Genomic DNA, 15,233 nt, shown 5'->3' with positions numbered 1-15,233 from the left:
TAGAAACAACAATTCATCTTTATCAAGTGATACATATTCACACATCATATACAAACATCTAAATTACATTTTGAAGGTCTGTTCCTAGGCCTTGCTTTCAAAAATTGCTTCAAGAAAATCTCAAGTTGTGAAAATCTGATGAAATTTTCAGCTGTGATTTTGAAGTATGGCAGAATTAAACAGTTTGATGATAATTAACATTATTCTTCGGAGAAGTTAGTTCAAACTGCGTCATAGTCGACAACTGATTGTAATTAGTCTTTGGTGTTATTGTTCTTGTATTTCATTTAGCCCTCTATGTTATAATGTAATACATTAGATTTATATTTACTATATATTTTACAGCCATAGCAAGAACTAGACTTTGCTGCCTAATATTACAAACATGAAATTAAGACAACATGAAATGGCATTAGCAATGCATTTCTTAAGTAAATGTCTATAATGTGGTTTATTTATAAAAGAAAAACAAGGTAGAGTGGGGCTTCATTTATCCATCAGTTTTTGACTTGGTCATGAAAAGCATTTTAATGAACATTATTTTCCCATCCATACAGGCTTGCACTAGAAAAGTCATTGTTTCACCATTACAGAGGTGAAGAAAGAGAAAAGACATTTTGATTAAAGATTATGAAAACAAATCGTTTTCTTGAGAACATGCTCGGATGAATCTTGCACAATAATACCACGGACATTTATTCAGAAAGCAAACAGTCCATTTTGATTTAATGTTGTGTTTAAGGGGAGTGCAGTCTCAAGGTCTTTGGTTTGGATTCAGATGTTCTAAGTTGAGAAGCTGGAGGTCTTGTAGGGTAGCAGGTTGTAGAGGGGGGCAAAGGGAGGAGGGTTGGGCTGTACATGGGATGTACCTGATGACCCTTCTGGAGATACACTTGATCCTGTGGCTGCAGGTGGTGCTGGAGAAACATAAAGTGATGCCCTCTGGAAGAAGGATGAATAAAAGAATGTGTGTTAAAATTGTGTTAGCTTTTAATTGCAAAAATTGCTGATTTTTTTTTTGTCAGCTCATTTTCCAGCAGACTATTGTCTTCAGTTCTGTTCTATAACCACATTTGCATAATGTCCGCCTAAGTTCTACGTTGGCCAGCCGCGCTGCAAACAACTTGACCCGACCTCAAACACTGTAGCTTGTTTATGTGGTTAACATGAACACAACCTGTAAGTATGCTAAATAATAGATGTTTATATTTTTACCGAGCATTCAAAATACAGAACTATGGCAATGGACGTATCATTTCTGAAACACTCTTTACGATGTAGACCAATCACAACAGACTGGGCAAGCTGACCAATCAGAGCAGAGAAGGCTCACTGATAGGAGGGGTTTAGAGAGACTGAATCTTGGAACTGCTTCGAACAAATCATTTGAGAATCTTTGGAAAATGAGGTTGTGGCGAGGGGGGCATGGTAGAGCGGAGTCTGCAGCGGGGGAACGAGTGCCGAGGCGAGCGGTGATAAGGAGGTCAAGTGAATGATGACTAATACCTGTCTTTAATTCTAGTAATTGGTGGAGAGACGGATATAGCAGCCCGCTCACCTGTTAAGGAGAGAGGACTTTTGGACCACAAACTGCGGTGCTTGGGAGACTGTGTATGGCAGGGAGCCTCACAGGAATTTGTCTCATCTTTTGTTTTGTTGAACGTCTAATAAATGTTTTTTTTTTTTCGCTCGCCATCCCTGACTTCTTTGTTTTATCTTGACACTGAACTGGATTAGAAGGGTGATATTAAATGCATATTCTGAGAAAACAAATATGTTTTTTGACCTTGAATGCATGTAAACCTTTCGTAGGAACCTCCCACAACAATATTAGGAACCTTAAAAATGGCATAATAGAGGCACTTTAAAAATTAAAGGGGTTTTCACAGCGATGCTTTAGAAGAACCATTTTTTGGTTTTCCCAAAGAACCTTACAATTAAATTCTTAGTGTGAAGAACAATTTGGGAATCTAAAGAACCTTTTTCCACTATAAAGATCATTTTGTGCAATGGAAGGTTCCTTGAATGTTAAATGGTTTCTCTTGGAGCCATTGATGCTAATACAGAACATAGCTGATGTGATGCTTAGTGATGAATATTTAAGTTGGTCAGAGAAATGTTGTGGTGATGCTTCCAAAAGCAACTTCAGGTCACTCAGCAGGGGTGAGAGTGCTGGAAGATCCATGATCTGGGATTGGTTGGACTTCTGGCTGGCATTCTCGGCACGGCAGGGGTGTGATCAGGTCAAGCCCAAGGATCAGTGTACTTAGGCACAGTTTTACAAAGGAATGCTCAGGGGTGTGATCAGGTCAAGCCCAAGGATCAGTGTACTTAGGCACAGTTTTACAAAGGAATGCTGTGGGATTTTGGACGGGGAACCTCAAACTATTAAGACAAAATTAAACACTGTGTTAAAAAATGTTCAATTCAAACACAAACCATCAAATACACTGAACGCAAATTAAACACAGTGAGATCTGTTTAAACGAAACAGTTACAATGGTTAAGGACACTGAAATGAATATAGGGTTGGTCAAAGAAATATGTATATATCTTGAATCTGCAATATCATGTTCAATGTATACCATTTCTACAAGACCATATAAATATCAGGAATTTTCTGTTTACAGTTGTGGTTTTTGTGTTTATAGTGTCATAGTTTGTTGTGTATTGGCTATTGAGAAAACAGAATAAACATGTCAACTAGTAACTTTAAGGCCGGACACACAAATGGATTAACTGGTCACGAAGAGCAAAGATCTGAGTGATGAAAGACAACACTGAAAGTGTCAGAGATATTTAGCTAAATCAGCAGAAAATGTCCAAACATTTACAATGTCTTCACACAGATTTTCCAGTTGATAAATTATGCCAAAAATAAGCCCAGAAGTTTCTCTTCATTGTACTTTGCTGTCAGATTTCAAAAAGCCTTTCCAGTGGTCCGACAGATTTGTATTGATTTATGTGATATGCTGTCCAATTTTGTCCCATTTATAGTCTTCAAAGCAACTCTATTTTGACCTTTGTGAAAAATTGGACCAATAAGGTAACTGTTTTCCTTTCTTTTCAGAAGCATTTCCAGAAGAACATCTGTGCCTTCAGTACTAATCCAATGAGAGTAGCCTTTAAAACAAACTTGGACTTCATCTGTCATCTTCATTTCATGTATGGATTCTGAAAGATTGGAATCTTTGTAGTTATTACCAGGGTGGACGTGTCTGGATGTGGGTGTTACAGAGGGTCATGTGCTCAGGATGTGTGCAAAACATAATTTACTGAAATAAGATTTATAATATTAATAAATCTGAATAATATAATTACCTTGAACAACCAATTGTTATTTTACTCAGTTTAGGTTAGCAAAATGTCTTTAGCTTAAGTTAGTCTTCGATGAATGCCAAGGTTGTGTGAGGCAAAACAATTTTAATTTGAATAGGATTAAAAATCACAAAATTTGTTTGTAAAACACAAATTTCCCATGAAGTCTGTTCCACTTTAGAGCTTATTATGACCAGACATGAACTGGCAAGTCAGGTTATTCAGTTAGTCAGAATCCAAAAAAGTATTTTTTTTTTGTAAGACATGAATTTGCAATTGACAGGTGACAGGACTAACTGGAAATCCGGAACTGAGCTAACTCTTAAGTGAAGTGATTGACAGCTTTAGTGATTATAAAGGGAGCCCTTGTAATGTTTAACAGAATCAGCAGCAATGAATTATCGTTTCTTGTGTCACTCCCAAAATTGGGATGATTGAGAGTGATAATCATAGCAACAGATTGGACAGAAAATCACATGTCAAAATAGATCTCTGCATTAAGTCTTGCAGTGTACATGCAAATGCCAAAAATGTAATGCAAGATTTGCCACAGCAATACTGGAACCAGAAAACAGAGCCGTGATGGCTGAATTATTAAAACAACAGCCATGTCAACAACAGCCATGTCACCCTGCAGCCCAAGACTGGTTGCCCACTGAAGCTAAGCAGGGCTGAGCCTGGTCAGTACCTGGATGTGAGACCTCCTGGGAAAACTAGGTTGCTGCTGGAAGAGGAGTTAGTGAGGCCAGCAGGGGGTTTGCTCACCCTGTGGTCTGTGTGGGTCCTAATGCCCCCAGTATAGTGATGGGGACATTATACTGACAAAAAGCACTGTCTTTCGGATGAGACGTTAAACCGAGGTCCTGACTCTCTGTGGTCATTAAAAATCCCAGGATGTCCTTTGAAAAAGAGTAGGGGTGTAACCCCGGCATCCTGGCCAAAATTCGCCCATTGCCCTCTGACCATCATGGCCTCCTAACCATCCCCATATCTACTGATTGGCTTCATCACTCTGTCTCCTCTCCACCAATAAGCTGGTGTCCGGTGGGCGTTCTGGCGCAATATTGCTGCCATCTCATCATCCAGGTGGATGCTGCACACTGGTGGTGGTTGAGGAGATTTACCCACTTCTATGTAAAGCGCTTTGAGTGCCCAGAAAAGCGCTATATAAATGTAAGGAATTATTAAAAACACTCTTTGTTTTTGTTTTAAATTTTTATTCTGACACTTGTAATTATTACATGGGTTTCACTTTATTTTGATGGTCCCTTTATTTGCTGAGTATTAGACTGGTAGGGTTAGAGTTAGAATAAGTTAGCATGTACTTGCAAAGTTACTTATAGTCTTTAGAAAGTCTGTTGGGAGTCCATCACAAGAAGATTTAGCAGATATGTGTTCAAAAGGGAGCATCAAAATAAAGTGTTACCATTACTAATAAATATCACTAATAATTACTTTTTCATTTATTTATTTCAAATAATTTTATAAAATATAAAAGGATGACAGTTTCTTTTTGTAGGAGGAACGTCTCGGTTACGTATCGTATGGTCCCTCGTTCCCTGAAGGAGGGAACGGAGATGTCACGTTGGTGACTGCGAATTGGGATATCGCTCGATAGACCAATTCTACTTTGAGTTTAAACTAACCGAGCCAATGCACATTGGCATGCAATTATTGCATCCAGCTGCCGCTGATCACAGTGTGAGTATAAGGCAGCAGGTGCAATGCATACCAGGTTTTCACTGAGGAGCCGAGCTGGTGACCTGGCCGCTCAGCGTTGGTACAGCAACCGTGGCGACAGGACGTGACCTCCTTCAGGGAACGAGGGTTACAATACATAACCGAGACGTTCCCTTTCAGTCAGTCACTCTCGACGTCACCACAGTGGACCGACGAATTGGGATCCTTACCAAAGCGCCATGGGTGCTACTCCTTCCAGTGCCCTGTGCGAGCCGCCTGTGCCCCTTTTTGGTGTAGGCCGGGCCTCGGAACAAGTAGTTCCACTCACCATTGTCAAAGCAATACCTCACTGGGTGAGACTGGATAACACTGGGAAAACATACCCGTTCCACTTGGAACAGGGACGCTGCAGAAGCCCCATCCTGTTCTACATGAAGGCTATAGAATCTAGCGAATGAGTTAGGGGTCGCCCAGTCCACAGGTCTACAAATATCTGTCAGCAAGGCGCCATGAGCCAGCACCCAGGAGGATGCACTCCTAGTTGAGTGAGCTCGCAACCTGAATGGGAAGGGCAAACCCTCTGCCTGATAAGCCAGGGTGATGGCATCCACAATCCAGTGGGCCATCCTCTGCTTAGAGACGGCATTCCCCTTCTGCTGGCCTCCGTAACAGATAAAGAGCTGGTCTGAGGTCCTGAAGCTTTGTGTCCGGTCAATGTAGCATCTCAATGCTCGGACGAGACAAAGCAATGCAAGGGCTGGGTCTGCCTTCTCCGGTGGCAGCGGTTGCAGGTTCACCACTTGGTCTTTGAAGGGTGTAGCTGGAACCTTGGGCACATAGCCAGGATTACCTGGGAGTCAGCCGGCCCAAACTCTAGACACGAATCGTCGACTGAAAATGCGTGCAGGTCCCCTACCCTCTTAATGGGAGGCCAGTGCAAGCAGGAGCAGAATTTTCAACAAAAAGAAACTTTAGCTCAACTGAATGCAAAGGTTCGAATGAGCCCTGCTATAGTGATTTTAGCACTAGAGTCAGGTCCCAAGAGTGTTTAGAGGGGGGGCAGGAAGGATTTAACCTCCTGTCCCCTCTAAGGAAACTGATGATGAGGTCATGCTTACCTAAAGACTTCCCATTCACGGGGTCATGGTAAGCAGCAATAGCAGCAACCTGGATTTTTAGGGTGGAGGGAGTCAGCTTTCGCTCCAGCCCTTGCTGCAGAAAGGAAACCATGACCACAATCGGGCATCTTCGTGGGTCTTCTTGGCGAGAAGAACACCACTCAACGAACAGGTTCCACTTCAAGGCGTAAGCATATCTCATAGACGGTGCTCTCACCAAAGTGATGGTGTTCGCTACCTCCTGGGGTAGGTCACCTAGGAACCTCCGCGTCCCATCCAGGGATCAGACATGGAGTTTCCAAGGTTTGGACACGGGTGCCAAACGGTGCCCCGTCTCTGAGTCAGTAGATACTTCCCCAGAGGAATCGGCCAATGAGGGGCTGTCACGAGGAGCACTAGTTCGGGGAACCAGGTCCGAGTGGGCCAATACGGTGCCACTAGCAAGACTTGCTCCTCGTCCTCCCAGACTTTGCACAGTGTCTGTGCGAGGAAGGCTCACTGGGGGAAATGCATATTTGCGTAGGCCCCACGGCCAGCTGTGTGCCAGTGCATCCGCAGCTGAGTGTTCCCTCGGTCAGGGGAGTACAACTGGCAGTTAGAGGTCTCTGGAGAAGCAAATAGGTCTACCTGAGCAAATCAGCTGGACCGCCTGGGGATGGAGTTGCCATTCTCCCGGGGCATTGCTCGAGACAGCTCGTCGGCTGTACGGTTGAGCAGGCCCGGAATGTAAACAGCATGAAGTGACCTCAGAACCTTCCAACTCCAAAGGAGGAGATGCCGGGCGAGTTGCGACCTGTGATGGGAGTGCAGACCACCTTGTCTGTTGATGTATGCAAAGGTCATTGTGTTATCCGCCATTTGAGACGGTTCAAAGCAAGGCGCACTGCTAACAAACTATAGGCACTTGATGTGCCAATGGAGCTGCAGGCCTGTCAAACCCCTGAGACTGCGAAGCCCATTGTACATGGGCCCCCTAGCCAGTGGGTGGAGGCATCCGTGTAAACCACAGCATGCCTGGAGAAATGTTCTAGAGGCACCCCTGCCCGGAGGAATGCAAGAACTGACCACGGGGTGATGTTTGGCGGACAGGCTGGTGTAACTTGGACCCGTGAGTGCTGTGCTTCCATGCCTTGGGCGACCTTGGGACTCGGCCATAAATGCCAGTGCTGGAGCGGGTCTCATATGTAACGCGCTGAGCGGTGTAAGTGCTGCCTGCCTGCTGCCATATGCCCCAGGAGCCTTTCAGTGGAACCGCTTGTCCTACCCTTGAATGTATTCAAGCAGGCTAGCACGTTCCTCTGTGAGGGGCACTGTCTGGGAGAGTTTGCTCTTTTCTCAGCAACATCAGGCTGAGGTGCGCCGGAGCCCCAGGTCCTGTGACTGCACAACTGATCCCGAAACTGTGCTAGTATAATCCAATCATCTAGATAGGTGAGGATGAGAAACACCTTGTTCTCTGAGGGTAAACAAGAGCCACCTCCGCATACTTTCTGGGCAAGACACGGGTGAGACAGGGACTTGTACTGATATGGCCGGCCCTTGAACGCAAACCGCAGAAAAAGGTCTGTGGTGCGTGAAGGATCAACACATGGAAAAGCATAAGCGCCTTTCAGGCTGAACTCTTGCAAACCAATCTCTGGGGACGGACGCACCTGGAAGCTGCTTTTCTGTGTCAACATCTTGACCGGTACCGATGGCCAGGCCCGGTTCAAAACTCGCGAGATCCAAGATTGGCCGTAACCTCACCACCTTTCTCTTGCTCTTCTGCTCACCGCCAGGTTTGACAGTGGCTAGGACAGGTGGGGCGGGGCTGCCTACGCCCCAGCTTCCCCTTACGGTGCTACTTTGCTGGAGGCTGCTGTGCGGATGCGGGTGCGGGGCGGATGGAGGGTGCCACCCTCGGTGACGAGCAGGCTGGGGCACTGCGGCCGTGGGATGGGTGGAGCGCAGCAGCCGCCTGACCGGGCAGAAGGTCGGACCACCTCAGTCTGCTCCCCTGCGCAGCCAAGAACCTGCTGGGCCCAGGTTCTCACTGTGTCAGCCGGAAGAGGCCAGTCTGGGACACAGGGGCATTAAGGAACCCAGCTTTGTCGGCGCCCCAATATCAACCAGACACAGCCAGAGTTGGCACTCCTGGACCACAAGCGCGGATATCGCGAAAACCCAGAGAACTCGCGATGACCTTCGGCCGCCGGAGCGCAAGGTCAGTGGCAGTTCAGAGTTCTTTCAGAACTTCCAGATTGTGACAACCCTCGTGCAGGTCCTTTCAGTGCCTTGCAGTGCAACGCCATAGTATGTAAGGCATGAAACAGCTTCCTGCAAGCTATAAGGCAGGCACTGCCAGTTAAACCAGACAACTACCTACAGGCCCGGGAAGGAAGCACCGGTCCCCCCGCCATGAGGAGGCAGACTAAGGACACAATTAAGGTCACTACGCGCAAGCACTCCACTGGGGGGATCGCCGGTCACCCCTTTCGCTTCACCGCCGTCCAAGGTGTCAAGGGGAGGAAGAGCCCACCGCCGGTTTCTGGCAGTAAAGGTGCCGGTCCCACGACCTGGTGAGTTCATCTTGCACTTCCGGGAAGAAAGGCCGGGGGGCTGAGAACCAGCGCGGAGCCACTTTGAGAAACCAGTCATCCAGCCTTGAGGGGGAACGGTGGAGAGTTTCCACTCGAGCCACCCTCTCGGGGGCCTGGGAAAAGCATAGCTGTCATCTCCAGTCGATTCAGGCTTTTGCCACGTCCCGGAGGCGTGGAAGTGCGCAGCCGAAATCTTCATCGGGACAGCTCTCCCTCCAATGCTGAGATCGACATCTTGGTCAGGGGGGCATTGCACCACTGGATGCCAGCTGGTATGCTCTTTGAAGAGGGCCCAGCACGTTCCATAGGTTGCTCCACTGGATCAGAGGTGTAAGCAGGAGTGATGGTCCCCAGAGGGCTGGGTTCCCTGCGGGGTTTGCCACCACTGTAACCCCTCAAACCACTCGCAGCTACTGCTGGAAGTGGTTCTCATCTGTCTGCAGCCAGAACGGGCCCCAGATCAGCGCAGCGCAACGGACTCTGCCCCTATGAAGGTAGCGGAGCCTGGTTCACAGCCTTGAGATGGTCATCTTCCCGCAGTGGGAACATGATTCATCCACGAAAGCCACCTCAGCGTACTTGCCCAGACACGTGAGGCAGGATCGTGACCATCACCCGTTGCCAGGTAACAACCGCACTCAGAAACGCATGGGTGAAACGGCATCCTTTATAAGGACGATCCATCATCTTTTCAAAAGACGCACCTGTGAGAAGCTCTTTTGGAGAACAACTCTAGGCAATTAACAACTCTAGGCAATTCAAATTTGCTCTTTAGGAAATGCTCTTTTACACGACAGGGGGTAGTGCAGCCTGAAGTGCGCAACCCACTTGACTCAGGAATGACCACCGCTGAAGCACCGTCTTGCCAACACACGAAGCTTCCGAGAGCGTGACTGGAACGCGAGTTCACAGCTAGACACAGTTTGAGGATGAACGATACTAACGTTCAGCACAAAGCGGAAAAGCGGGTATGCATGCACCTGCTGCATTACTTATAATAATGCTGTGATCAGGAGGCAGCTGGACTGCAATAATGCATCCCAATGTGTATTTGGCTCATTTAGTTTCCACTCTGAAGTAAGATTGGTCTATCGAAGTGATAGTCTTTAATCAGCCAAAGAGGACCCACATCACACCCCTCCTGATCCCACTCCACTGGCCAGAATCAAATTTAAGGCTTTGAAGCTGGATGTCAGGACTACCACTGGAACAGCACCTCCCTGCAGTATATCAATTCACTCTTACAAGTTTATTTTCACTCCTCCAGCTCAAGTCACAGAATAAGTGACACCTTGTTGTTCCTTTATAATGATGCAAAAAGTCACTTTGCAAAACCTTCAAACCTCCATCTGAACTTCTGAGACCATCACATCTTTCAAAAATCAGCTTAAGACACATCTCTTCTGCAAGAACTTAACTTCCCCACACACTTAAAACAATGCACTTACACACTCAGCTTGTTGACAAATTGCTTTGTTCCTCTTCTGTTGTAAATTGCTTTCCATAAAAGCATCTGCTAAATGCGTAAATGTAAATGTGTGGTAACTTTTAACTCTGTTGCACTCCTGTGTGTGTCCACAGAAAGACAGACTCTGTGCTGAAATTTGGGCACTAAGTTTAGGGTTTTATGGAGGAGCAAAAGTGCACTGCTATAAATGAAAAGGATGCTCTGGATTTAAAACACAAGACAAAACAAGAGCATCATTGCAAATGGGAAACAATGATTTATCTCTATTGTCTTCTTGTCATAATTTTTGGAAGCCAAAATCATAATTGAAAATAAAACTCAATATCTGCCAAACAGATTTTTATAATCAAAGAAAAAAATCTTGACCAAGAGCAAATCAGGTACTGTACTTGCAGGCAGAACTATGGGTGCTCCAGAAAGGGAACAAAATGTCCAAAATAATAGGTGGATCTCACATAGTCAGCAAGGTAAAAAGCCTTTATTCTAAGACAGGGCTACATATTAAAAAGACACCAACACGTATCAGCCCAAGCAAGCCTTCGTCAGGGTGTTATAGATTTTTATAGTATGAAAACAGCTTATTAAATCATTGGTGATCTTTTTGGATTTTGGAAAGTGTAAATTTGTCAAAATATCATACAATCCGGCAAGTATCAGATATGTGCAAAGCAGTGATGGACAAAATTCTGATTTGGAGCAATGGACCAAAATTCTAATTACTGCTCTTTATTTGCACTTTGTTTGTTAACTCTTAAAATGTAGAAGTTTAAAAACAAATTCTGAATGGCTCACAATGTTAGAGTGGAGTAGTCATTTTTCTCTCACTCTCTCAGTGACTTACCATGTATTTGATACTGCCCAGTACAGCAGTGGTCAAGATTCCACACACGAAGGCCAGCAGGTTAAGCGTGGTTAAGACCCAGAGGAGAACATATAGAGAGAAGACCTCCTGACAGCTCTGCACACCAACAAACTCATAGTAATTATTCAGATATCCTCCACTGGAAAAGAAAGCAAGCAGGCAAATTATTGTCATGATATTACGTTTATGTCTACTCTACAGGTTGGTTTATATGCTATTTCATATTAATAACTTATTGACATTCTGAAAAAAGTGCTAAGTGGTTCATGCCTGTGTAAAACTCACTGACTGTAGTGCAAATGGTATGAAATGAGTTATGTGCTATTTGTAAAACTTTCCTTTTTGAACTGTTAAATCAAAGTATGAGTAATAGTAAGAGATACTTGCAAAAACTAGCAAAAATGCCACTAAGAGTGAAATGTTTTTTGATCTCTTTTATGCAATGCAGTGGACAAATAACTTTTATTGCATTATTGTTGAGTGTTTACTTAAAGTATCTGCACACGTCTTCACAAATATGAATTACTTACTTGGCACAATCATACAAATCACAACAGTAACACGTTCCACTGCGAACTTTCATATTACAGGACTCTGTTAGTCCTTGACAGGGAACCTACAAAACAATTGAGTGTATTTTAGAAATAAAACATTATGCACAAAGCTCTCTCTTTTTTATATAAAAACAAACTTTTGTGCACACATTTTCATCCACCTATCTCTTCTTCATTCAACTCTCTTCACATTAATTACTATTATAATAATAGATTACAATGCCAAATAAATGTATCAATTCATCCATCCATAAATAACTGCATCAGTTCATCCATCAAGGACCTAAATCAGCCTAAAATTAGGACTTTTGTCCTTGTTATTTAATCTATTAAAGTGTGCATGTTTTATTAATATATTAAGTAATTAAAGGTAGGCATACAAATTTTACAAAGCTGACTTGACTCACTGTTGCGTAGTAGTTCTCATAGATGTAACCATTTCCGCTTGTGTAGAATTGACATCTTCCAGCCTTCACTGGACGCATATCCTGTTGGCAGAGTGTAAGAAATGTCCTCAGCTTGGCTTTTTCCTTGGAATTGTGTTGCAACGTTTTTTCTTTATTACAAAAGATAGAGATACAATAGAATACCTTTTGTTTGGAGAGGCTTCTCTTACCATCTGTCATTTCAATCTGTCCCACTGTCTCAGTTTGTATCTCTGCCTGCCTTTTACACATCTCTGTTTGGACAAACTAACACCATCTCCAGCTCAATCTTATGAAGACAGCACTCCTTGTTATCACGGAATGTGTGAGCCTTGATGTTCCTATACAACCAGGCTTGATAGTCATTTTCCAAGACCTTCACCCTCTCTGTTCCTCTCTGGTGAAGTGAGCTGCCAACCTTCATCTGAACTGCTGAAACCTCCACAACTTTCAGCTAAAGGCACACCTTTTTGGTGCTCTAGATTCTAGCTTCTACAAAGTTCATAAATGTAAATGCTCAAAAAGGACAGATCACACCTAGGGTTTTCCCTCAAACTTCATGGGTCACATTCGTGCTGTCAAGATAGATGATCTGACCACTGACTTTTTACACAATTACTAAATGAGTCAGTGCCAGCATCCACAATTCAGTGACCTCCACATCCCTTCAAATGCAGCTCTTGGATTTTGACACTGAAAACTGAACATGTTATGTTGCCAGCTGCATAAACATAGTCATTAGGTTAACAACACTGTGTCTTAGGAATTTGTATGACCAAATAACAGTTAGCCAAGGGGTAAAATGTATCATACTTTTCAGTATCAAATTAGACCAATCTACATTATGTATGTAACCAGTCTTAAAGTAAAAAAAAAAAAAAAAAAAAAAGAAAAGTGATGACTAAATTGTAAGACTAATTTAGACCTCCAATGTACAGTAGTATCAAAGTGGTTGCTCGGGTATTCAGTTTGGTTGCTATTGCATTGATAAGATGCTCTGAATGGTGGCTAGGCAGTTGCTAAGGTTGTTTCTATGTAAAAATGTTTCATGGTTACTGTACTCACCATGTTGAGTAGGATGAAAACGCCATCAATCACAAGACACAGGAAACTGGAAATTATACCAAAACTCAGGAACACAATGGCAGCAATCAGCTGGACAGAAAAAGAAAAATGGATTACAGTTTATGAGTATATGTAATGATATTAATTACCTGGAATATTTTTTTTCCTTTTGATTAAAAAATAAATAATGTAATAATAAATAATAAAATATAAATAATACAAAATAAAACAATATAATAAATAATAAAAATTGTTACAATAAATAGCAATAATGTTTTATAAAATATTTATATATATATAGCAATATCTATATGTTATAGAGATATATATATATATAGTGTTATAAATGTGATATATGCATTATTATCATTGTATATTGTATTATATTATGTATATTGAAAAATATTATTCATGTAATTCTATCCAGTTTGTTTATAAGGGGTACACATTTCACTGTATGACAGAAATAGAAAGTGAATAAATTACTTCTTAAGGTGTATGCGTATTAAGCTTTTTAAAGCGATAGTTCACCCAAAAATGAAAATTTGATGTTTATCTGTTTACCCCCAGGGCATCCAAGATTTCGGTGACTTTGTTTCTTCAGTAGAACACTAATTATGATTTTTATCTCCAGGCGTTGCAGTCTCTCAGCTGTACAATGCTTGGCAATGGTCACAGAATCTATGAGAGAGAAAAAACATGCACAGAAAATCCAAATTAAACCCTGTGGCTCGTGATGATAAATTGATGTGTAAAGACACAAAACGATCGGTGTGTGCAAGAAACTGAACAGTATTTATATAGTTTTTTTTTTTTACCTCTGATTCACGCAATGTCCGAACTGTTAGAACTCTTGTGAACGCACTTCACAGCAGCCTGCATCATCTTTTTCTTGTGGCTTTATGGCGGATCGCAGACTTATATGTGCATTACCTATCTATAATCTCAATCAGGAGTGTCAATGGTCCATTTGAGAGATAGGTGGCAGTAATGCACTTATAAGTCTGCGAGGTAAAAAAACTATATAAATACTGTTAAGTTTCTGGCACATGCCGATCGTTTTGTGTCTTTACACATCAATGTATCATTGCGAGCTGCAGGGTTTAATTTGGATTTTTCTGTGGATGTTTTTTTTTTTTCTCTCATAGATTCTGTGACCATTGTCACGCACTGTACTGCTGAGAGACTGCAACGCCTGAAGCTAAAAATCATATTTGGTGTTCTACTGAAGAAACAAAATCACCGAAATCTTGGATGCCCTGGGGGTAAACAGATAAACATCAAATTTTAATTTTTGGGTGAACTATCGCTTTAAAAAGCTTAATACGCATACACCTTAAGAAGTAATTTATTCACTTTCTATTTCTGTCATACAGTGAAATGTGTACCCCTTATAAACAAACTGGATAGAATTACATGAATAATATTTTTCAATATACATAATATAATACAATATACAATGATAATAATGCATTTACAATATATATATATAACATATCACATTTATAACACATTATTGCTTCAACTGAATACCAAATGAGTTATGCAGCTCTCACATAAGGCACTACTGCACCACAAGAAATATATTATTACATGGTAATGATCATAGTCATCTTAAATAATCATGACAGGCCTAATATTACTTAAAACAGCTTTATTTGACATGAAATCTACTGTAGTAAATACCTTTCCTAGTAAATGTACTATTCATATATGTGCACATACACACAGTCTTTGTCCTTGTCCAAAATCCAATACATTTTATGTGATTCCTTGGGGCACAATAGAAACTTATCTTGCTTTGAAACGAACCATAAATTACATATTACTGACAGTAACTCAACCAAATGTCATAGTGTATTTATTTTAACATGCATTGTGATATCCACAGGGACACATCTCTTCTCAACTGATCAAAGACAGACAGCCAAGAGAGACAGATGCAATATTTCTTTTAGTTATACTAAGAAAAGGTATAAATGTGTTTCAGATGCACATAAAATGCCTGCTAGAGAATCTGTGTTTTCATTGTTTATAATGCTAGGGGCCTTTATTAAGCACATCTTCTGTACATAATTTCCAAAAAGAGTGAAAAGTGAAGAAGAAACCTAAACAACAATTGCCTTCACATGTATTCTCCTAACATGATCACTTGACATAAAAC

General features: G+C 42.3%; 1 protein-coding gene across 1 annotated transcript; it reads right to left on the bottom strand.

Annotated features, from left to right (window-relative positions):
• Positions 1 to 10,590: 10,590 nt before the first annotated feature.
• On the bottom strand, positions 10,591 to 13,200 carry LOC109087876 (transmembrane protein 255B-like). Its single transcript, XM_042774922.1, has 4 exons — positions 13,070 to 13,200; positions 11,987 to 12,067; positions 11,556 to 11,641; positions 10,591 to 11,164 (listed from the first exon to the last, which is right to left on the bottom strand). Exons 1-4 carry the CDS (start codon positions 13,070 to 13,072, stop codon positions 10,993 to 10,995), a joined length of 342 nt encoding a protein of 113 aa, XP_042630856.1. The 5' UTR covers positions 13,073 to 13,200; the 3' UTR covers positions 10,591 to 10,992.
• Between the last annotated feature and the right edge of the window lie 2,033 nt (positions 13,201 to 15,233).

The sequence above is a fragment of the Cyprinus carpio genome, chromosome A18 (genome assembly GCF_018340385.1).
Source record: "Cyprinus carpio isolate SPL01 chromosome A18, ASM1834038v1, whole genome shotgun sequence".
NCBI lineage: Eukaryota > Metazoa > Chordata > Actinopteri > Cypriniformes > Cyprinidae > Cyprinus > Cyprinus carpio.
Note: the sequence above shows the minus strand (reverse complement) of the source record. Positions and strands in the feature narration are given on the sequence as shown.

What these genes read in the sequence shown, in the direction of transcription:
- LOC109087876 (XM_042774922.1), bottom strand. An exon ending in ATGAGAACTACTACGCAACA is followed by an intron (nt 11,642 to 11,986) that starts GTGAGTCAAGTC and finishes ATTGTTTTGTAG; the next exon opens with GTTCCCTGTCAAGGACTAAC. An exon ending in GATTTGTATGATTGTGCCAA is followed by an intron (nt 11,165 to 11,555) that starts GTAAGTAATTCA and finishes TTTCTTTTCCAG; the next exon opens with TGGAGGATATCTGAATAATT.